The sequence below is a fragment of the Falco rusticolus genome, chromosome 1 (assembly GCF_015220075.1).
Source record: "Falco rusticolus isolate bFalRus1 chromosome 1, bFalRus1.pri, whole genome shotgun sequence".
Classification (NCBI taxonomy): Eukaryota; Metazoa; Chordata; class Aves; order Falconiformes; family Falconidae; genus Falco; species Falco rusticolus.
Genome location: NC_051187.1, coordinates 125,825,787 through 125,849,243, shown reverse-complemented (window position 1 = coordinate 125,849,243; position 23,457 = coordinate 125,825,787). Strand labels below are relative to the sequence as shown.

The 23,457-nt window shown below is 40.7% G+C and overlaps 1 protein-coding gene and 1 long non-coding RNA gene across 4 annotated transcripts in view; both read right to left on the bottom strand.

The window, feature by feature from the left end:
- VEGFC (vascular endothelial growth factor C) overlaps positions 1-6,928 on the bottom strand; it is an 82,261-nt gene extending 75,333 nt beyond the window's left edge. The window contains exon 1 of one of the 3 annotated variants that reach the window (XM_037399423.1): positions 6,277-6,928. In XM_037399423.1, the coding sequence (XP_037255320.1) occupies positions 6,277-6,711 (435 nt within the window). In that variant the 5' untranslated portion in view covers positions 6,712-6,928. Of the gene's footprint in view, positions 1-5,608; positions 5,768-6,276 lie in introns of those variants that run through there. The other 2 variants (XM_037399442.1, XM_037399432.1) reach the window with 2 other exon arrangements.
- A 4,853-nt stretch (positions 6,929-11,781) lies between these two features.
- Positions 11,782-13,419, bottom strand: LOC119153245. The gene is made up of 2 exons (XR_005106095.1): positions 12,962-13,419; positions 11,782-12,852 (listed from the first exon to the last, which is right to left on the bottom strand). It is a non-coding gene; the product is annotated as an uncharacterized LOC119153245 (long non-coding RNA).
- Positions 13,420-23,457: the final 10,038 nt, after the last annotated feature.

Here is a 23,457-nt window from a genome sequence, read left to right as displayed (position 1 = left end):
AAAAAAAAAGATGAAATAGCCAAATGCTACATTTGTTCTCAGAAGCAATCTCTTCTGCTGAATTCCTCTCCGTCTCTCAACAAATTCTCAGATAAAGGAAGTCAAAGAATGAAACCGTTTAATGGTGTAAAGGATTTTGTTCTAGATGATACCAAACTCCTGAAATTTCTTATTTTGCAACGCTGCCACAAGCAGGTAGGAGTAACACAGGGGGTGCCACACTTGTGATGCCAGAAGGAAACAGCCACATCCCTTGCTCCCCAGCAGCCGTCTGGTGTCTTCCAAGAATTGTCCAATTCTTTGCCAGTATTTTCCCTCGCCCAGGATAAAAAGCCCTTCTTTAGTCAATGAGGAACAGGATGCAAAACACCTTCAATACTTTTTAAGCTGCATCCTCGCAGTCAGGCCATTTGAAAATTGTCACTGAGTAGGTGAAGCCATTACGTGAACAATATGGAGTACTATAAGGCATGAGGTGACAATATAATATATAATTCATATATATATTATAATTCATATCATTGACTTCCCCAAGCAATCATCTTTCATTGAAGTTAACCACAATCAGGATCCCAAAAATTTCCTGCAGAACTTGTATTGAATTAGTAACTACATCTAGGAAGATAACATATCCTAAAACAGAATTTACCCATACTCAGCGAAGACCACAATATAGCCAAAATACAGCCGCTACTATTATTTTTTTAAATTCAGTTATCAAAGGTGTTCTTCCTGTGTTTTGTCCTCCTCCCTCCCCAGAGGACACCATTCCTCTTGGTTACTTCACTAAAGAGAAGCAACTTAACAAAACATTCCTTCACTCCACTGGCAATTGCTGTCTCTGCAATTACATAAATAAATATTTATAAGGAGTTATAGCCATCTTAGACAAGTCAGGAAGTGCTAAAAGAGAAAAAAATTACTCCAGAGCTAGGCGGATTGGTTTAAAATTATTACAATGGAAGAGTAGAAGAATAAATGGCTTACAGTTTAGTTATTTCCTAACTAAAGTCTGAAATGCAACAGAGGGGGAAAAAATAGCCACACAAATATTAAGACAGTAGAAAAAATTATGATGACAGATAAACACAAGGCAAGAAACGCAAGCTGACAAATTCATATACAATAGGAATTCAAACAACAGTCCCCCATGGTTCCCCCTGTTTTAAATTAAAATTCTGTTGCAATTTATGCAACCATTAGTGCCTTTGAAGCACATAGACACATATATGGAGGGCAACCTGGTATTACATATCACTCAGGTTAGAAGGTGGAATTAGGGGGGGAAAAAAAAAAAAAAGAGAAAAAAGTACTGATGTTTATCATAGATAGTGAACACAATCATACCTACTCTACTCACTAAAAACCCAATACCTTACCAAACCAAACTTCTAAGAAGCAACTTAGGCTTCGAAAGAGCTTACAACTGTCATATAACGACCTTGCTTGGAATTTCTTATAATTAATTCTACAAACAGCTGTAGCAATTTTTTTACATTGCATGGGATATTAAACTTCATAGAATATCAGCCTGGCTTCAGTTGGATCCCTTTGTTCCAAGCATTTTGCTTTAATGAATCACTGACCACATTCAAAAGAGCAGCAGCCAAACACAAGGTTCTAGACAGACTTCCTACCCTGGGTGCAGGGTATCAGTGGGAGAGGATTACTACCACCACCCTCAGATGCAACAGCCCGAAGAACAAGTTCTAGTTTGTTTTTACTACAATAAGCAGACACACCACCCTGATGAACAAGTAAGGCTTTCAAACATGCACTGAACCCAAGCGAACGTAAAAATACTTTTTTTTTTTTGACGGGATGTTTCTGTACGCCTCCAAGCACTCGAGGTAGTTAAGGTGATCCCCAGAGCATTTTCAGAGCCTTCAGAAGTGCGTTTGTCAGCAGCAATCCCATGAAGTCCTTCACAGGCACACAAGTGTACTTACACAAGATACCCAGGCATGCACACGCCTACACTGAGAACTAGAGTGTGCCATGAGCTCTTAGAACTTCGCATTGTACTCTACTCACACAGAAAGCTAGGCCAGGGTTTAATAATAATGTTTGCAGAAGCACTGTTTAGTCTTTATAGCAGGTCCCGTTGTATTACTTATGTCCATCCCATTGTATCTGATACAAATTGTGCTTCTAAAAAAAAAAGACAGCATCTTTCTGTGTGCACGTGTGTGTCTGAGAAAAGGAGACTGGCTACTCACACAAAAAGGAAAGTTGCAACAGACAAAACAGCAACAGCAGAAAGAAGTAGCATTCTCCCCATGCAATTTAGCACTGCTTGAGTACTGGAGTGAGGTTTACGCTTGTATTGAGAGCAGAAAATCTAGCCTCCTCTCTCACCAGTGCATGTAACATCACAACGCAGAGTAAGGCAACACTTCACAGACTTAAGAGGTGGCCATAAAACCAACACGTTTGAGATCACACCATCAAGATAGAGTGGCAGGAGGAAACCCCATAAACTGACACACTGCTTTTCCCCCCACTCCCACACCAACAGCATTTAAAATCCATTAGTCATCAACTAGCCACATTTTATGATTAGGTCAGATTTAAAATAATCTTAAAATACTAATAATTAAAAAAAAAGTTATCTCTCAGCTGAGGTAGCATCCAAGATAAATGGCAGTCAATTAAACACACCTGTTTCCATTGCAGAAAGCAAATCACTGAGTCACAGCACAAAGACTGTTCTGTACCTCGTTGCTATCTGTGTAAAGAGGCCCCAATGCCGCTTTCAGGGATGCACCTTAGAACAGGCAAATAACATTTCCACTTGCTAGTCCCATTCTAATACACAACTCAGAATTCTCACATTAAACCTCTCAAAACTGTGTGGGTCAGCTGACCAGTATTGCTCTTGTATAATCCTAAGGGTTTGACTATGCAACAATATGAAGTGCAGCTACAGCAAGCCCTCCCGGCTGTGTGGCTTCTTTCCAATTACCGTTAGCACACTAACTGACTCCTGCTGTCGTTATCCTCTTACCATTAATGCAGTCTAGGTACATGCTACTGTCACACCTTCATTTCAATAACCCAGGACATTTTAATACACGCTCAGAATGCCTGTGTAGTCCTTCCAGTTCGTTCTGAAACCTTCAGCAAACAAGCAAGCATTATTTTACTTACTGTAGATACTGTGCCCTCCCAGGTAGACAGCCTATACCCAGCACAGGTTCCCAGTTCAAAACTACCTAAAGAACAAGTTTAATAGACTAAACACACTGTAAGAGTTATTAACATCTGAATAGACAGTACAAGGAGCTAAAGTTCCAAGTCACTGGTATCACACAGCTGCTCACCCTCTCCTTGCTACGGCTGCTCCGAGCATCTCTGCTGGGCATACTCCCCAAGCTGCGGGGAGTCTGGGGACGGGAGGGCTGGTTCCCCCATTTCACCTTCAGCAGAAAGAACTGAAATACCAGGTTGCCTTCCACAGCAGCAACATCGGGGGAGCTGGGGGCCGCCTAGCCTCCTGTCCTGTCGGGAGAGGTGGTGAGCAGCTGCCAGGGGGTCACCTCATCAGGTCAACCTACCTGCACTGCAGGAGGTCTCAAAGAGGTGATTTACAGGTGAGATTCATTCCTATCCCACTGAGCACACAGTTCAGCTGAAAAGTATTAATCTGGGCCCTGTAAGCTTGTTAAATAATGAACTTTACCCTCAGGCTGAAAAAAAGGGGGGGGGGGGGAGGCAGCGTTGCACAATTTTTATCAGTGCCCACTTGCTGCAGAACATGCCCTTGCAAGACATGCATATGAAGAACTACTATTATTTATACCTGTAATATTTCCAAGTTGCTGCAAATCTCTAGGACAAGATTAATGCATAACACTTACCTGTATAAAAACATAATACCCTTATTTTCTTCCCAGGTTTTCCTCCCATGTTAGAGGACCCTCAACTTCATACTTATTTTTAAAATGTTGCTGAAGCTGAGGTCCTTAAGATAGCAGTAAAGAAAGATATTGTGAAAGAGCTGACCCAAAAGGCTGCATGATCTGCACTTGGGCATCAGTTTAATGTACAGCAGTATGGTGTATGGATGGAAAGTAAAAACAGAGAAAGCATAGTATCTATGCACACAAACGCAAGTGGTCATGCATTTTTCATTGAAGTTAAGAAAGTTCAAGCAGATGGCTTTTTATTGACAATATAATCATATTTTCCTTGAACAATTACATAAGAGTTTACTTACTTAATCCTTTCATAATTACTTCAGACATTCATCTCAACATGCTCTCATCACAGGCACAAATATGCACAGTACTCAACCAATTCCAGCAATAGCAACAAACTCTCAACCAAAACTTCCAACATGACTAAGTCTGCTTGGATCCAGAGACATTCTTTCTCTCTCTCTCTCTCTGCTACTCACCAGTAGTCAGGCACAAAAACATTTTTCTGTTAACATAATAGCTTAACACATGCTCTCCCACTCACTTCCCGGTCTCTTGACCTTTCTTCCTTCGGTTTGCTGACAGTTCCCCTTTTTCCAGGGAGCACTTGCACTTCCTCACAATGCACTACAGCGGCAGCTCCCAAGGACTCTGAGGTTCCTTCAAGAAACAGAGTGACTGTCCACAACACGTGCATGGGAACCTATACCGCATCACTTAGGAGAACACCTTCGCTACCAGCTGTTCAATCTCGGCAGCTGTGGTGCACAAAGTACGCACAGTACTCCAGTTTAGAGTCTTTCTACCTTCTCAGCATAAACCATTCTGAGGCTTTACAGCTCACATGCCAGTTTCACCCAGTAAATAATGACTTACAGTCATGGCCTGGAAAGGCTTGAGGTATTTTTACCCTTCACTAAGTTGTATTTTGGGTTGTTGTGTTGTTTTTTTTTTATAAATAGTTTAAGTGATAAGAGTGACCAGCTGGATTGATTCTGTGTTCCAATTTTAAATACTTACATTTAAAAAATACTTGATAAACACTTAAGCAATATGATCACTGATAGCACGTTAGCATTCGGAACGTTGCAGCGTAAGCATTCGGCTGTAATTAAAGTATTTTAAAAGAGACTACAGTAAACTCAGTAACCTTTTCCATGCAGAGTATTATTTGAAAAGCATGAACTCTGTGAACAATATACGGTCTACAGCAGTTTGAATACCTGAAATAAATACAGCTAATGTACGCTATCAGAACTTGACTTCCCATGTAGTTACGATAAAATCTCCCAAGCTTTTCCATTCAGTAAAACAAACAGCATGAGAAAAACACCTAAAAATCAGAATATCTGCTCAACTTTTAATGCACACACTTCCCTCCCTGCCCCATACTGCAGTGTATAATGAATGAGCTGGGTCATCACTGCCTTCACTAAGTATTTCAGAAATCTTTCAAAACAACAAGACGAGAGTAAGAGTTGTTAGAAGCCCAGACATCAAAGAACTTCCCAATAATGCCGCGTGTTCATACAGCCACAGGCATCGGGTTTATGCATCAGCATACCGGGAACTGCAAACCCACAAGTACCAAAGTACTGGGAATTCTACGTTATGAAACTTCCTATGCAAAGAGAAAGTAACGCAGAATTATAAGTATTTGTGGCTGGAACTGAGAATTTAAGCCCAACCTTCAGCATGCGCCGGGGCAGAACGAACATTTTCAGACCCGAGTGTCACCTTGCACCTCTCGGCAACTCCGTCACGCAGCAGCAACTCGCCCGCAGCGTCAGTAACTCCAAGACGCTTTTCAACAAATGGAAATTCCCGGGGTTTGTTGTCACCGTCCCCCCACACCTCCCTCGCCGCTTGCTGCTGCGCTCAGCTGCTCCTCGGCGCGCCGCCGCCGGACCCCGCCGCCAGGCAGCCCCGGCACGGCCGCCACCCGCCCGCGGGGGTGCCGCCGCGGCCCGGGGGTCCCGCCCCGTCCGAGCTCCGCTGCGAACGGCGGCGCCGCGGCCGGGCCAGCCCGCCGGGCAGCCCCAGCACCACGGCCGGCGCGGAGCCCTCGGGCTGCCTCTGCCCATCAGGTGTTTTGCGTTTCTTTGTAAGTACGGCTGTTCCCCGTGCAACCTTCCCTCCAGCAGCCCTGAAAACCCAGGCAATTTTTTGTGTGTCCTTAAAAGATATCCTTCTCTCACATGTAAAGGACAGCAGCGCACACACACACACACACAAAAAGAAAAAAAAAAAAAAAAGTCTTCTCCCAAGTATTTTCCTCGGTGGGATTTCCAAGAGGTCCGTTCAAACGGGCCGGGAGCCACACGCGCTGGCATCTGCGGCCGGGGCACGGGCTTACCTTTACCTCTCCCGCGTCGGGCTCCTCCTCGTAGTAGCCCTGGCCGGACTCGTAGGCGGCGGCGGCGGCCGGCTGCCGGGGTCCCAGGAGCACGGCGCCGGCGGCGAGGCAGCAACCCAGGGAGAGCACCTCCAGCAAGTGCATTGTGCGAGGGCGGCGGGGCGGGCGCGCAGCCGGGCCGCGGGGCGCTTGGAGGAATGCAGGCGAAATTACGAGGCTCCTTCTCTTCCTCTCCCCCCCCTCGTTCGCTGTCCTCTCCCCCCTCCCTCCCCTCGCAATATCCAAGGCAGTAAAATCCGTGGGATGGAGAAGACGCGGTAGCAGCAGCTCCCAGGCGCCTGCGGGGGAGCTCCCAACTTTCCCAGCCGCTTTACAAATTCTCACCGAAGTTACCCGGAGTTTGCCAGGTAGAAAACCCACCAGGAAACCGGACATCCGAGGCTGCGCTCACTCGGGAGCAGGGGAGGTGGAAAGCACAGAGAGGAGGAGGAGGAGGGAAGGGAAGGGAAGGAGAGGAGCGAGCGGCCGAGCGGGACCGAGCGGCCGGTCGCACCCGCGGCGCTGCCTTCGCCCCGGGCCGGGCCGGGCCGCGGGGGCTCCGCTCCGCCCGCCGCCGAGGTCTCTCCGGACGCTGTCAGCGGCAGCGCGGCCTGGGGGTGCGCGGCGGCGCCGGGGGCTGCGCGGCGGCGCCGGGGGCCGCGCATGGCGAAAGCGCCCTCTGCCTGCGCCTCTGCGCGGCGAGCGGCGGGCCGCCGGCGGCCTTCCTCCTCCTCCTCCTCCTCCTCCTCCCGCTGCTGCTGCTGCGGCGCCGCCTGCCGCTGGCGCTGCGCTGGCGCCCCGGGGAGCGGAGCGCCCCGCACCGCGGGCAACGGGCCGCCCGTGCCGGAGGGGGCCGAGCAGGCCGGGCCCCGCAGTGCCCCGGGGCGCAGGCGGCCCCGCGCAGCCCGGCTCGGCCCGCCCCGAGGGGACAGCGAAGTGCCCCCTTGGGTCGTTCTGCTCGGAAACCAACGGGTGAAGCCGGGCAAAGCGCACACAAGGAAATCGTGCACCAAAATTGCTGTTAATCCTAACGGGCTCGTGCGGAGCAGCGCCGGCAGCCTCGCTGGGGCGAGTGTGCGGGTTTTTTTTGGCCAGAGAGAAAAAGATTTGGCCATCTCAGAAACGGAATAATCCAAAGAGTGCCGTATTTACTCGTAGCCTTCCTATCGGTGACCTATCACAAGCCCTCTTTGAACAGAAGTTACACCCCATTCAGAGCCCTAAATAAAACAGCGTAGATACTGTGTTCCAGTTACACTGTGATTAGAAGTGGAAAAAAAACCAACAGTAAAACCAAAAGAGATTGCACATTGGTAAACAAAGCAACACACTACAGCCTGCCCGAATCTCAGCTACAAAAAGGAAGAAGTTCTATTCCCTGTACTATTATCTTTGCTCAATGTGAACAGCATTATTGAACCACGTGTAAATATTTAGAAAGCATTTCAAATTATTCTGCATCACTTATACGTATTTTGGTAACAAGATTGTATGGGAACGAACTGTGGGGGCAGATCCCTGGCTGCCTTGGCTGGATGCTGGCCCTCTGCTCACGTTATGCTGCTCTTATTCTTTGGGAATCCCATTATGTAACTGCTCAGGGAACAACATTCTGGGGGTTCTGCATGAAGGTGTCCCCAGCAGGCCTCGAGGTACCCCCTGTTCTTTTTGATTTCTTTTTTATCACTCTCAAGGTGGTATTTCTGCTTGCTGCTACAGAAATCAATTATTTCAATGCTAAGAAGTAATCACGTCATTTGCAATCAGAATGAAATCTAACGTTTAAGCAGATCTGCATTTTAGAAATTTTTATAGTTACTAGAAAGTTATTTAAGCACTAACAATTTTTTAACATCTTCGCAACAGTGAAGCGATGAAGCAAAGACAGTAGTAGAAGTTAAGTTGAACAGCCATAAAGATATAAAGTAGTGTACATAAATTAAGGAGCCTATTGTTCTTCAGAGGACCCTTACAGCGCTGCGGATCAAAGCATAGGATTAAAGCCTAAAGAGAGCATAATCCAGGATGCAAACCCCATCTAAATAGAAATATGCCATTAATGATTTGAGTTTCAACATGTTAAAATCCCTCAGAAACGTCACAGACTGGTGTAGAAAGCCAGTTCTTTTGCAGCACGTTAATAAAACCCACCTGCCAAATCATACACATCTAATATTATTTCAATGAGTGCCACGCAAGGAGTGCCTCTCCGTAACTAAATCACAAAACTATGGAACATACTGCTCCCGCTGCGCTGTCATAATATCAGCTGGCTTCTTTCTTTATTTCCGCAGTTCCCCAGCACTTTCATTCTGTCGCTCCCCCCAATTCATAGAACATCCATCATGAGATCAAAGGCTTTTATGCAAGACAGCATTTCCACCGAGTGCTCTGTATAGCAAATTTAAAGTGTCACAACTGAAGGCTACTAATCATAGTCACAGTCTAATCACAAGGTTTTTAAAATAAAGTTGTTGAAATCGATGATGATTAATACTATCTGCTAATAAACAAATAAATATTCCATTGGCTCTGGGACACTTTAAAGTTTTCTTCAATTCAGGCTGCATTGCTTTCCATCCCATAAGAGATGGCTAATTTAAAGGTTTACTGATTCAAAAATCTTTTCTTCTTTCCCCACCATCTCATGATTAATATTTTTCCCCTTGTCTTGAAATTAAGCAGAAATACGCCTACAGGACAATGAATTTAAAGTTCTCAGTAGCACTCAGTACACTGGCAGTGAACCGACCTTAAAACCAGAAATGACTAAAGAGATACGTGCAGTAGTAGAGAGATACAGGTCTAGGTCTTGCCCGGTTATGTTTCATTGCAACGATAGCTACTACTGACAAAGGAAATTTTTTATGTCAGGTGTAAGATTCTTTCAAATGAATTCTCTTGATGTTGTTTTAAAATTGCATTAAAATACCCAGACCTCATCCTGGTTTTCAAGTTGGTGTAATGTACATCTGTCAAGCACGTTCCTCTCTTGTGTCTAGACATACCTGGTACGTTCTTTTCTGATATATTCTCCTTCTGAAACATGAATGTGTTTCAATACCTGTTTCCTATCTTCATTCATTAGCAGTACGGAAAATCAGAGAGGAACCAGAACAAGAAACGTGAACTGAGACAGGAGAATAGAAAAGTGTCAGTAGCAGCAAGAAACATCAGTAGCATGCTGTTGTGATTTTGTCTGTTTGCTTATTGTAGGAGTTAAATGCTAACGTTAAATGTTTGCTTTTCACAGAATGTCATTGCCTTTCTCCTTATATTTAAATTTTTGTGTTTGATTCAAACCAAACTCCTTTGCATTCTCCTCTTAAATAGACATATAGAAGCATGCCCAAGAGTTAAAATCACAGATTGCATGGTTTGCTTTTATTTCAACACACATAGTCTTACTGGTGAGTTTCAGTGGGATGTATATTTAATGTAAATTTCAAAGGTAGAAAACAGTGTTCCCCCCAGTGCAGCGAATCAGAAGGCTGTGGAAGTGCCATTCTGGAGTCATTCCAAAAGAGGAAGGCACTGTAGTAAGCTTCAGTCCACAATTCCTCTACAGATATGACACCCCCCCCCCCCCCCCCCCCCCATTTCCTCTAATGCTTAAAAGCACAGGGAAAAAAAAAGTGGATCTTAATCAATGTCTTAAATATCAAAGCTCTATGCAAATACTGAAAGCGAACCTGATATGTATAGGAAAAAGAGAAAAAGAAAAGGCATTCAGAGTTGGTGCCAAACTACTAGAACAGCTGCTTGCTAATGCATTTTCTGCCAATCGAATCTTTCAATCCCAAGTTTTATCACACGTCTCTTATCATATTGCTTATTCACTTGGAGTAACCAGTTTGATGGAAGAAAAGACTTAGCTACTGCAAAAGGATGGTGCGGTGGTTTTCAGGCTGTGGTCCACTTCTCAAATCCTCTTCTTTACATAAAACATATGATTTAGTGGAAACATTTAGAGGTACTGCATTTTTACTGATTATGCACATAATGGCCTTCCTCATTCCTCACAAACACGTTTAAAAACATAATTTTTTTTGTACAGGTGCTCATTTTGTATTTCCTTATATGATTCTAGAAAAGGATCTAAGTATGGTGGCTTGAAGATCATCAAAAGCAAATGAATATTTTCCTTGACTGTGATCAGGCACCTTCTCTGTAAAACAACCCATGGGAAACCGTTCTACACGAAACCTCCAGCTAGGGATCCTGAAATGTAGATTTCTCTGTTCACTTCCTCTAAAAATATTGCCAGGACAAAAACCTTTAATTCAATGTGAAAGACATCACTGCTGGAAAATAATTCTCTGCAATGCTTGACCTAGCAACCCACACTTTATTATCTAGAAATCTCTCTTTCATTTGGTGTAAAAGTTGGTTCCTCTTGAAAATTAATTAACAGGACAAGAATCCTTAGTCTTCAGCCCTTTGACACTGGTTGATATTCAGGGATTACCGGATTATTGGCATTTCTTTGTTCTCAGGGATTCTCTTTCTAAACTGTTAAAATCGAAACTACTGGCATCTAACATTAGAATTTCTTTATGCTACAGATTGGATGACTGCAACAGCATAAATCCCTTACTATAGTAAGGGGTTAGTATGATGCAAAAATTGACAGCAAAAGGCAGAATCTCACGAAAAGTGTTTGAATCGCCCAAAGCAAATTACATCTTCCTAAAGCTGCCCTAAAATTCGAATGGAGAATGCCCTAGCACACATTTTACTCAGCTGTCTTACGTTAGGGATCTTTACAATAGTTTTTCTTCCTTCTTGTGATGTAAGGTGTCAACAAGGACAGGTATGCAGAGAATGTTGATTTAACACCCTGTGTTTAATCTATCCACATAGTGATGATGTTCATTGTTATAACCTCTGACTGTAAACAATAAAATGACTGAATGTAAATTTATGCTGCCTCTTAACTGAAAGCTGTGCATAATCTAAACTGTGTATAACTGAAGCCATGTCACTACGTAAACAAATTTAGATTCAACAAAACATATTAGGATTTAACAGCACATGACCATTACACATGGAAATGTTTACCATGGTACATACCCTCCTGCAGCAGTATTCTAAGCGATAATCTATGAGATAAAAAGTGTATTCAGAAGCTTTTTTCCCTGATTATACTTACAAAATTTTGGAATGTAACAGGACAAAACAGTCCTAAATCAATTCAAGAGACATTTCTGTATAATTGCTAAAACAATGACAGAGACAATTATTTCTATGAAGAGATGCAGTTTCAACTAACTTTACTCCTGCATACTTTTCCACTCATATATTCTGTTGCATTTCCCCACCCCCACCCCTTTTTCTCCAGTACTTCAAACCTTCTGTTCAATATTTTGGCTGTTCTGGAAATTAAGAGTATGCTAAACACTTCTCAAATGCAAATTGCTGAAGTATTAAAACCTCAAAAAAATTCACAAATGGTATTGAGACAAATTCATTTCCAAGTTCAGAACAGCGTAATGTATTATTACTATGAGCCTCATTTTTTTGTTATATTTCATAGGTTTTCCTTACCAAAGTTAATTCTTTTCTCCTATGTAAAATAGCATTTTACATATTTGAACACTTACCCTTTCTTACTTAGCTATCTTGTTTTAAGCTAAACAAGATCAGGTGTTCCAACATTCCTGTGTAGATTTTTATTTTCTAAAGTTCTGCTTATCCTTATAACTGTCATTTGAATAATCATTAGTTGATCCAGGGGTTCTTTGAAAGGTGATGCCCAACACTGAAGAAGGGTACTTCAAAACTGACCTGGGTTGTGCAGAACAACTGGGAGCCGAACAAACCAGCCCTGCCCGCTCTCCTGCTTGTACATCCCCACATGGCATTTGCTTGTTAGGCAGGTTGATGTTCAGCTGGCAAGTCAGCTGCAACTCTTGGATATTTTTGTGGGTTTTCTAACAGCCAGATGTTCCCTTTCCTGCAGTTGTAGATATGACCCTTCCAACAGAAGTGGAATGCAGCGCTCTCGTTTCCCAACAGAATGGTGTCCACCATCTCCTATTTTTTGCTAGTGATTTCTTGAACCTTATAAAAATTATTTCCAATTTTAGGCCTGCCTGTCTGTGCTGTCCTTGCTAGCTAGATCTCATCTGTAAATCTAATAAAGGAAAGGTGTATTCCACCTATGCTGCCCTTGATTCCTTGTGGTCGGCAGAAGCATTGTTAGTGACCTATTGCAAGGTTTCCCTGAAGGTTGCAATGTGCCTCCTGAGGTGCTGGTTCAAGCTGCAGGGTTTGGGTTCAGAAGCCAAAAATGCCAAAATGTGGGGACATTCAGATCTGAGATTCTTCCTTAGGCCTGTCTTCATTTTTCACAGGGCTGAAAATAGTTGGAGATTAGTTTAAAAATGATGAAAAATAGAGGGTTGTGGTTGGGTTGGGTTTTTGTTTGGGTTGGTTGGTTTTCTGTGTTGGTTTTTTTTTTTTCCCTTGATACACCCGGTAGCGAACTTCTGGAATTTGTTGTTATGATGAGTTGGAGGCAGGTAACTATGAGGTCTAGAAATAGATCAGACAAATTAATGAAGATCAGGACCATAAATTGATACTGAAAAAAAAGGGGGGGAGGGGGGGGCGGGTAGGAGTAGGGGAGTTCAGCGTTGCCTACCTAATTAAATGAGTGGTGATGCTGGAAAAGTGTGAATTCAATTCACAGTGTGTGATTTCACAAAGTGTGAATTCATCTTCAATTGCAACTGTTGGAGACAGAAGACTAGATAGACTGTCTAGATGGATGGTTTGTCTGAGCCAATAGGACGTTTCTTATATTTTGAGGGAAATGGAATCAATTTCTCATTGATTTAGGTCCAAACCACAAAGTAAATTTGTTCTTGTCTTTTAGTCTCATGTTCTGACCAGTATACGTAGTCATAACAAAAACACTTATTTTTACACATCATTATTGCACCAGAAGTCAGTCCAACAGATAGGGTTGGAAGGAAGTACACAGGAAATCCAATCTGTAAAATGTTCTTTATAATCTAAAATGAAATGAATAAAGAGTGCTATTGCCATCGCCATTGAAACTAGATTTAATCATTCCATCTTCAAAAGAAGAAAACTAAACCAAAACCCATGTATCCACTTTTTGGATACATATCACAGAAACCCAGCAAAACAGCAGATATTTTTTTTCTTTTGTTTGAGGTTTGGGTTTTGTTGGTTGTTGGTTTTTTTTTTTTTTCTTAAACAAATGATAAGACAAAGCAAAACAAGAAACCTACATACAAATTTTTGGTCAGGAAGTCACCATTACTAATAGTTTGAATTGGCACCATGCGTAACTTGGTTACTAAGACAGTTTTGTTCTCTGCTAAACAATGACTTAATAAGAAACATGTTCCCTTCAAAAAGTTGTATGTTTTGTGCTGAATCAAGAGTGTCATTGTTGCTATCAGACCTAAGGGTACATCCTGGGCCCAAAAGCAGAAGGATGAGGAGCCACCATCTGTAAGAATTCCAAATTCAATCCTTAAACTTTTCATTTTCCGAAAGCTGCTAAAAAAAAAAAAAAAAAAAAAAAGGAAAAAAAAGAAAAAGCAAGCACTGTCAAAGAATTAAAGAACAAAGTGTATTGATATCCAGATTGCATCAGAGGCCACAAGCAATGTCTTTTTTTGCTGTCTGGCCAGGATATTTCATTTTCCTAAGCATGCAGCACTGGATGACACAGATCCTGTTCCCTGACTATATTGAAAGCCATGCAAATTTCCCCGTTTATCATTAATGAATTTATGTAGCAAGAGACATTTTTAGACCAGTTCTTGACTGTTTCTTCCTTTCATCATAACCTGTTAATGTCTCCTTTGGCCAGTCTCTTGACTTTCAACACCTCAGGCTGGACTAGGCAGCTGGCACATGGAACCAGATGATTGTGGGGCAAAGAGGCCTTCAGCACAGCACATCCGTTGTCCTTCTGGTTGCTTATCTCTTTGTAACTTGAATTTAAGCAGCTACTACTGATCTAAAAAGTGAGTAGCATGCTGGGCCTAATCTATTTTTAAAATTCCTATCCCACCACAAACCTACAGCTATACTCCACAGGGACACTTCAACTAATCTGTCCTAGCAGAAAACTCTGAAGTGCAAAGGGTAGAGCAACAGATCATTTTCAGTCGCAGATTCCAGCTGTGGAACTCAACCTAATCTTCTCTATTGATAATGAATATAAGCCCGAGTGTATTCAAAATTAAAACTAACCCCAGCTGCTTAGTAAGGCCTCCTGCAGCAATGGTATCTTCCCAGGGTAACCAGCTGATCCGGATAGAGGAGGTAGAAAGCGAAGTATATGAAATAAAAAACCTAAACCCTGCAGATATTTTATTTTTTTTTAAAAAAAGTAAGTTCCAAATGGATTATTACATTAAAATAATTTTCAGAGATGCACAGAAGTCACCTTTGCTTACCTTTTCTGCTTTAAAATTTTGAATGGTCAAAAAACCCAGCTTTGTCATCACCTTTCTTCAGAGCCAGATTTTGTTTTTCCTCCCTAGTAACCCCAGCAAGTTGATTATAATTGTGTTCTAGTCCCTTTATGTAACTGTAGGGCCACTCACAACTATTTCATCCAAAGAGGATAGAGGAAAGTCCTGGTCATACTTCCATCTTATTTTTCTGTTCCCTTGGGATGGGACCGGTCAGGAGCAGCCCCTGTACCGCAGAAGGGCTGTGGGATGAGGGAACACGCTGGTGCTGGGCTCCGAGCTGCCCCAGCTAGCAAGGCGAGGAGGACGCCAGGCTGTCCGAGAACCTGGTGAAGCTCGGTGAACCCAAACTACCTGGCGCTGCTGCTGCCTGCTACAAAGACAGCCACAAGAGAGAGAATACAAGCTATACTATAGTTTCACAAGCATTTTTATGCTTATGAGGGACTGCAGATGACAGGTGGCTGCACCACACACGTTTTGCTCTTGGGTTATTCCTAGTAAGTCTCTAATGTCTTATAATTAACATAGATGCTTACTGGTAGGTCTTTGGAGTTCTAGCATTCCAGCTGGTAAAATCACATAAAAACCAAAATAGTGCAAAGAAATATTTGTTTCCCCACAGTTCTGAAATGAGTGTTATATTCACCTGATAGACTAATGTTAATAGTCCACAGTTTTGCAGCAAACTTCAAAGCAGCCAGAGGGAACTAGGACCAATTATTACTTGTAATTATATCCTTTAACATTTTAGTAGCCTTCTTTCAAATCACATATGATTTTTATAAGTGAATTTTCCTTTTCTTTCTCTTATACAAGTATGTTGATGATCTATCCAAAAGGGATAAGAATCTTTTTCACTAAATTGGGAAAGAGATGTACTCATCTAGGGGTATTAGTAGCAAGGCTGTTAATATTCATAGGAAGTCTTGAAAAATCATTTAAGTTCTAAAACTATGGAGAAAAAGTGTGTTCACTTTTTTTCCAAACAGAACTTCAAAGTCTAGACATTTCAGCGCAGTAGTTTCAAGGGGGTTTCTGCATATTTATTGTGTGACCTATTGTTTAGTTAAACTGTGTAACAGACGCCTTGTTAAGTAATAATGCTGACTGCCAGTAGGAATAAAACAATTTTTTTGAGTTCAATCTACTCTCGGTCAAGGTCAAAAACAGCTGGGACTAAACTCAGTGAGTTTTCAAAAGCTTACCCTAAATGTACAATATCAAAGTTCATAATTAAGAAGGCTCGTTTAATCAGTCAGCTTCATGTTTGCACAGCAGTGGGAGTAATTATAACACCACTTATTCTTTCAGGTTGGCTTGAACACTTGACCTTATAAGCAAACTCCTTTTTTTCCCCCTCCTAAGATGCAAAGCCAAACCATTTGATTTTAACAAAACAGAGCTGTCACTTTGACATTTCAAAGCACATTTAACTGCTTTCTTTCATTAAAAAGATAGTTTATCTTAAAAATAGAAATTTACAGGCTATTTCTACTAATTTTTTACCATGCAAAGATTATAAAAAAACAACAAAACTTTCTGCTTGCTTGACATTTTCTTCAGTTCATCAGTTGAACTATATTTGTTCCAGCCTCCACAATACACAGAAATCCCCAAATTGATGCAAATGCCAGGATGCCTCAAGGGCACCGTTGCCTTGATATTCCTCTTACATCATGCCAGCATTCACTGACTCACATGGGGCCAAAGAATGTGAAATCCAAAAGGAGAACTACAATTGTTTTTCACAGTAGTCGTGTGTGGGCAGATACTCGGTAAAAAGAACCGCTCCCAGAAACAGTAAAACAAATGGAAGAGGATCTCACCTCCCTTCTGTCGTCCCAGAATTGAGGTACTAGTCTAAAGCCAAGTGTTTGCCCATTACAGTCAATAAAAAGTGACAGGCCCCTTTCAAAGGAGAACTCATTTTCCATTTCTTTGGCACTTAGTTTAGGACAAGCACTAAAATATGTTTTCTCTCAGTTGGTAATAGGGGGAGACTATATGTTAACTTTGAGATCCCTAAAGTTACAGAAGAGAAGTCTCATGCTGAGAATTTACATTGAAAAATCTGTCCCTGGGAAGCCCCAATGCCATAAGGGGATTTCTAAGAAACAGAGGAGGAAAGGAGGCCAGGAATTTAAGTGAGGCAAGTAATTAAATCCATGAAATTAGTTTCTAATTTGACAATTTGACTATCAAAATGAATCAAAGGTAATAGTGGCATACTTCATGAAACAAGAGGAGTGGTTGATTGGTGACTGACTTCATGATTTCATTTTAGAATTACGTCTTGTTCATTCATTTTAGCTCTTTATTGAACAAAAGTTGAAAGGTATGATGGTTCTGAATGTTTAGACATGTCAGTAGGTTTTACTGGAGAACTATCAAAATAGTGAATGAAAAAAAGAAAAAAATTATCAAATTTCAGTTGGGTGAAGTCAGTCTAAAATGTTATAAAGTGAAGCTAACATCGTGTTACAAGATGGTTAGTGGATTTCCATAAGATCCACTGGTAGTTGTTATCTCAAAGTTTTGCAATTTTTTTTAAACATTTGTAATACTTACAAACTGTATTTTAAACAGCTTGTTGTAACCGAGTTATTATTGCTAATTATAAGAAACTCAGAAAGTAATTCTGAGCACTTTTCATAATCAGTCACTATGGAGACTGAGAATAAAGTATTAGTTACAGCAGTACAAGAAAGATTTTTTTTTTCATTATAAAAAGGTTCTCCTCTCCATACGACACAGTCAAAAATGAATTTATCTAGCCAGAATTACAAAAGTCCTTTTCCATCTCCATCATATTTAATGTACTGCAAAGAGTTACAGAGCCAGTCTAACTGTACGATCTCTTCCCTAGCAGTACAATATTCACACTCTACTAGCCACCAGAATATGCTCAATAATCCAAAATTAAAATTGTTACAGACCTTTTTCTGAATTATCCATAGTTAGAGCTCTTAACGTCAGGGACAGTATCCATACAGGGATCAAAGTCATGCACAGAAGGGATACTCAAAATTTTATTTTTTCCCCTGTCTGTATCTGCAGTAATCTCCTTTTTCTTCAAACTTCCCATTTTCTGATGTTGCCTTACTTTAGTCTGTTTTACAGACTGGTATGCAGCCAAAGGCAACCTCGCAAAGCCCATGAGCACAGCTACATGGGAAGAGAAGACACAGAACCGAGACAGGATTTCTTTTCCTTGAATCTGGCCATTAGGCAAGCACAGTTCTGGCTTTGCTTTGCTGCTGGGGGAGTTCGGTACGATAGTCCATGAAGGAGAAGGCAGAATCAAGTCCTAGATCTACTGAGATCATTTCATAGAGCCAGGATTTTATACATTCTTCCTATACGTCAAACTGGGGGTGTGGTGTGGGACAGGGAGGGGAGAACCCTGAAGTATAGCACGTGCTAATTAGGCAGATACTTCAGCCTGATTTTGCCTAACAATGCTGCCAGCAGCAAGCAGTGCTGCCACTGATGCTTTGCGGCAGCATTGTGTAGGTTGGATCTAGAAATCTGACGCTCAGATCTCCGTTTTAAGTCCTTACTGCTCCCATCGTTCACATGGAGTGATTTCTATTAACGTACATTGACTTCTGCCTGAGACCAGTTTCCAGCACATTCCCACTGTCAAGATGTAGCAGAATAGAAACGGTATATTGCTAGATGATCTGGAATTCTGGCTGAATTCTGGGATACAGCCTTGCTGTTACAAAATATGTCATAGAGTGTGCTACGTGCTCTACAAAGTGAGAAAGCAGGATACCTATTAAACGAAGGCAATCACATTTTAGATAGAAGCAATGTTGGAAAAGCTTAAAAAATTGAGTTGGAGCAAGAAACTGATAAAGAATAGATTCCAGGTCAGAAAAGAAAGAAACCCTGCTTTTCATGTTATCAATATGAAATCTTTTTAAAGAAACACTAACAGAAGTAATTACTTTATTACTACTAGAGTAATAATTTGATCTTTAAAAAGTCTAATTTTCAAATTCTGAGATTACTTTCTCAGGGCTTCGTAAGGAAGTTCATGCTGTAGACTTCTGTGAGTGTAACTCTACCTAGAAGGGTCTTCAAAACCTTATGATGGGGCCTCATGGGTTTGGGGATGGGTGGGTGGGTGGGTTCTTTTTTCCCCTCCAAAGACTACAAATCAAGAGGTTCTAATTTTACACCCCTACCTCCAAAAAAACCCCAGAAAACACCCCCCCTACTTTTTTTGCTGCCAGTCTTGTAAACTGAAAACTAAAGAAAAATTTGGCTCTTTCTAGTTAAAAAGTCTTAAAACACTACTTTGTGAGAGAAACTTGCTAACGATTTTGGTGAGGTAACATGTTATACATGGGTCCAACAGACTCTCTCATGGCTCCTTTAGTATTCCAGGAACAATGCATTTAAAACATTCTGGTTTGCAAAGCAAGCAGATACTGCTCAATAAATAGAGGTTCCAGTTTTATCAAGGAAGAAAAAACTGTATTTATAAGTACATTTTTTTGCCATAAGACAGAAGATGCCGTTTTTCTTTCCTTTTTCTTGCACCACAACTAGAAGACTTAAAAACATGCATTAGTGATAATCATAAATTTATGAGGATTTTCATCTAACATGGTAAACTGCCTTGCTGGACTCTGTATGATAGTAAGGACCTTGATTTTATATATTTTTTTAAGTTAATTGAGAGAAATTTCTATAGAACTATCGTGTTTTATAGTGTATGTTAATTCCTGGAATTAAAATGTGTATCACATAATATACACAAAACATAGCCTAAGCCTACCAGGTAAAGAAGTGGGCAGAAGGATGTTTTACAAGTCTGATTTTACTTTAGGTAAAAATACATTTACAAAACCTCACACAAAGCCTCTTAGTTGGTATCATGGAGGAACAACCTGGCTAAATCTAACGAATCTATTTTTCCTCTTTCAGACAAGATTTAGAATGCCATTCTGACCCCAACAAAAAGGAGAAAAGAAAAAAAAAAAAGCAGCATCTAATACAAAAACAATACAACCACCAACTGGGAGTTGCTAACCTATAGTTTGCTCATTGAAACCACCACAGTACTGCTTGAGGAGGTGAGAAACAGGAAGATTTTACCCGATTAGAAAGTCTTCTAAGTTGGAAATATAGATACTTGAGACAAAGTGTGTTCCTGTACATCGATCTCGTCACAAAAGAACTCCTTTGATTCAAAACCATAGCTCTGATCCCCACCAGCCCTGGTCCAGTGGTACACCACTGGCGGTATGTCCAGATCAGCTTTTCGAAGACTATTGTGGAAAGCTGTTTTCAGATAGTGCCTCAGATTGTCACTAACTAGGGGAGTAGCACGCAAAGTTTCCTTACTCACATAGCGCTATGGTAGACCTTACACTCTGTATGTATTATGGGATGTTTTTTCAACAAACCAGATGTGAAAACTGCCCAGAAGTTGACCCCTTCTTTCTGTTGGCACCAGATTTATGGTTATAATTTAAACAGCACTGCTTTTCCTTTGTGTATCTCACAAGAATGAAATAAATGGAAACAAGACAACTGTGATCCAGCTATTCTTTCATTTATAGGTAAATATCAATTATTTCATATAAGTGGTCTGATTTTCAGAAGTATTGGGTTTTATGAGAGATACTGTTTAGTTTCTCCAAATGCAACACCTTGTTTCTCTGAGAAATTTCTGCTTAGAAATTCTGCCCAGTACCTCCATACACATTCTCACTGCAAACAGCAACCACCTACCTGTGGATGAGGAGATTCTGTGTTTCTCCACTCTAACGTTCTTGTGCAAACTGCTCAAGTAAATTAATAGCAGAGCAGAAAGAGAGCACCAACCGAGAGCCAACTCCCACAAGAGATCTGTTCTTCGGAGGCACTGTGCTTTTATGCTTTATTTAGAACACTGGTTGTCTCTTACAAAATTATTAACAGATAATAATTCTGCTGAATTTTTTTCTCCTGAGTTTAGCCGGTCTGCCACACAGGAAGTTTTACAGCTGTGGTAGTATTATTTTTTCAAATATGATACCATGTATGTGGCCTTCATCATTACCTAATTGAGTAAAAAGTAAACTTCCCTTTGCATTAACTACAGAAGCTTATGTTTAATTGTTATTAAACCAAGAAAGAGATAGTTGTTATTTACCTTTTTTCTACCTACTTGCGGCAGTAATTCTAGGAAGCTGCAAAGACTATAATTACAATATGACATTCATTATGTATTCTTCAAAGAAGAAAAAAATGGTTTGAAGTAACATATCCTATTAATCACAGCGATTTGAATGCATCTAATCTTTTTCTATAATTTTGGCTGGAAATCTATTATAATGCCAAATACTATTAGTGAAGCCTTAGCTACTCAATATATGCAACATAAGTTCTTGCAAGGGGATTGACTTAACAGAGCTATAAGACAATAAAAGGGCAGCCGTGCCTGTGGCCTCTGCTCCCCAGTTCAGTAACACGAAGAAAAAGCAAATTCACTAGGAGCTGTCAACTCTGAAACATCTCAGTTCAATATGAATTCACCAAAGATCAAATGGAAAAGGCTAATCTTGTTTTATAGACACTTAAATCCCATTTTCCCAGGCAGATTTACCCCCTGGTTTGTCCAAATGTGTCTTAAACAGAATATCTTATTCTGAAGTGTCTTTTTTTTTTTTCTTTCTAATACAGCAGGCACAATAGCACTGAATACATCAGTGTCACAGTTATTGTTTCCAAAGATTAGGCTGAAGGCCAGAAGACATCTACAGAAAGTAGAAAGCATGTCGCTAATACTCTTACAGTACATTTATATTTTATACAAATATTTACTTATACTTATATATCAGAAATTTTCAACTTGTTATCCTCCCCTGCTTGAAATCATCCTGTATTGGTAGAAAGCAGCATGAAACTTTATTAGATCTGCTGGGGCCTCTAAGTTCTTTTTGCTTTTATTTAAATAAAAGATTGACAGGAGTGCAGTTTTACTAATATTTGGTGGGTGTTTTGGACGCGAAATACATCCTGCTGCTCAGCCATATGCATTCTACCAGAACAGTTAAAATATAATGAATAACACCTGTAGCCAAAATGTTGATTAAGATGGGTTATCTACAGAAAAACTGTAGTTATAAAGATTCTACAAATATGGGATTTAAATAAGTATTTTACTCTTTTGGCATCTGAAACTTAACTCTGAAAACATTGCTTTGTCCTACTCTATAAAGATTTGCTTTCTCCATTTCCATCATTTTTCCCATTTCCCTTCAGCAAGGTGGTTTTTTTTTTTCAATTCAGAGACTAAAGTTTTAAAATGAAGTAAGAATCTATGTTGTACTTACACAGCAGAAAAGTTGACCAAATTTTTATTTGTGAATAAGAAGTTCCACTTTGGATATAATTTTGAGCCTTGTATTCATTATTTGCTTAGGAAAAAAAAAAAAAAAAGAATAAAGATGATATTCCAATACTAGTGTAATCCAAGGTTTACTAAAAATCAGTAACAAAATTTTTCACTATCCTCAGTGAGGAAGTGTTTTACCCCTAGTGTTTTGCTTTTTAGGCAGAACAGTACACAATGAAGAAATCTGTAGACATTTTGGTTTTTCAAATGCCTTGGCAAAACTGTTAGCACATAGCTCCAGCATTTTGTGTTGCAAAAACAATCTCTGATTCTCCATCAAGTTCAGTCCTGTATTGAAAGCAAGGGAAGTGCTCCTTTTCCAACTTGGCATGCTAAGCAACATATCTGTCTATTTCTTCATTCTATAGGAATGAAAATGTAATTTAAGGACAAGATGAGGCTTACAGTAAGTTGATTCTGTCATTACAAAAATGGTCTCTTTTTTATTTAAAAAATACTACTCATTTTGAATAGAAGAAAGCAAGCCAAGTATCTAGGCAGGCAATACTATCTTAACAAACAAACAGCTCCCACAAAAATCCTACTTTTTAAAAGGTGGTAACGTACGGGTTTGTGTATTCAGAAAGGGAGGACAAGGCTTAGCTGGTTGTTAAAACCACTTCGTTAAAACAGGACTTTTTTCTCTCTTCTTAGCAATTATTACTTAGCAAGTAAGAAGTACAAACTGAGAAAGGTGGAAGTCTTATTATTTTCAGGGGTAACAGACAGCGTACCACCTTAGCCCAAAGCCAGAAGGTCCAGGAGTTTATAATATTACAGAATGGTCAGGGTTGGAAGGGACTTCTGGAGATGATCCAGTCCAACCCCTGCTAAAGCAGGTTCTCCTAGAGCAGGTTGCACAGAATCCCATCCAGGCGGGTTTTGAATGTCTCCAGAGAAGGAGACTCCACAACCTCTCTGGGCAGCCTGAAAGACTGTACATTTAGTTGTAAAATTGCACATTAAGTCATTTTAATGACATTACTCTGACCAGACAGAGAAAAAATGTGAAGTGGATAATTTAGCATTGTCAAGAAAATATAATCAAATGGAATCCTAGCTAAATGTTTTGTATGATTCTGAAATTGAATTCTCTGAAATGAATTTGGATTTGGGTCAGACACTTTCTGGCTCTGGAAAAATAAGAAAAACGCAAGGAAGAAACAAACAAGCAAGAAGTATTAGGCAGAATACAGTAAGAGAATTAGTAAATTAGTAATTAATAAAAGGTGATCTCAGTTAAGACAAAAGCAAAAAAAAACCCCCCAAACAACAACCAAC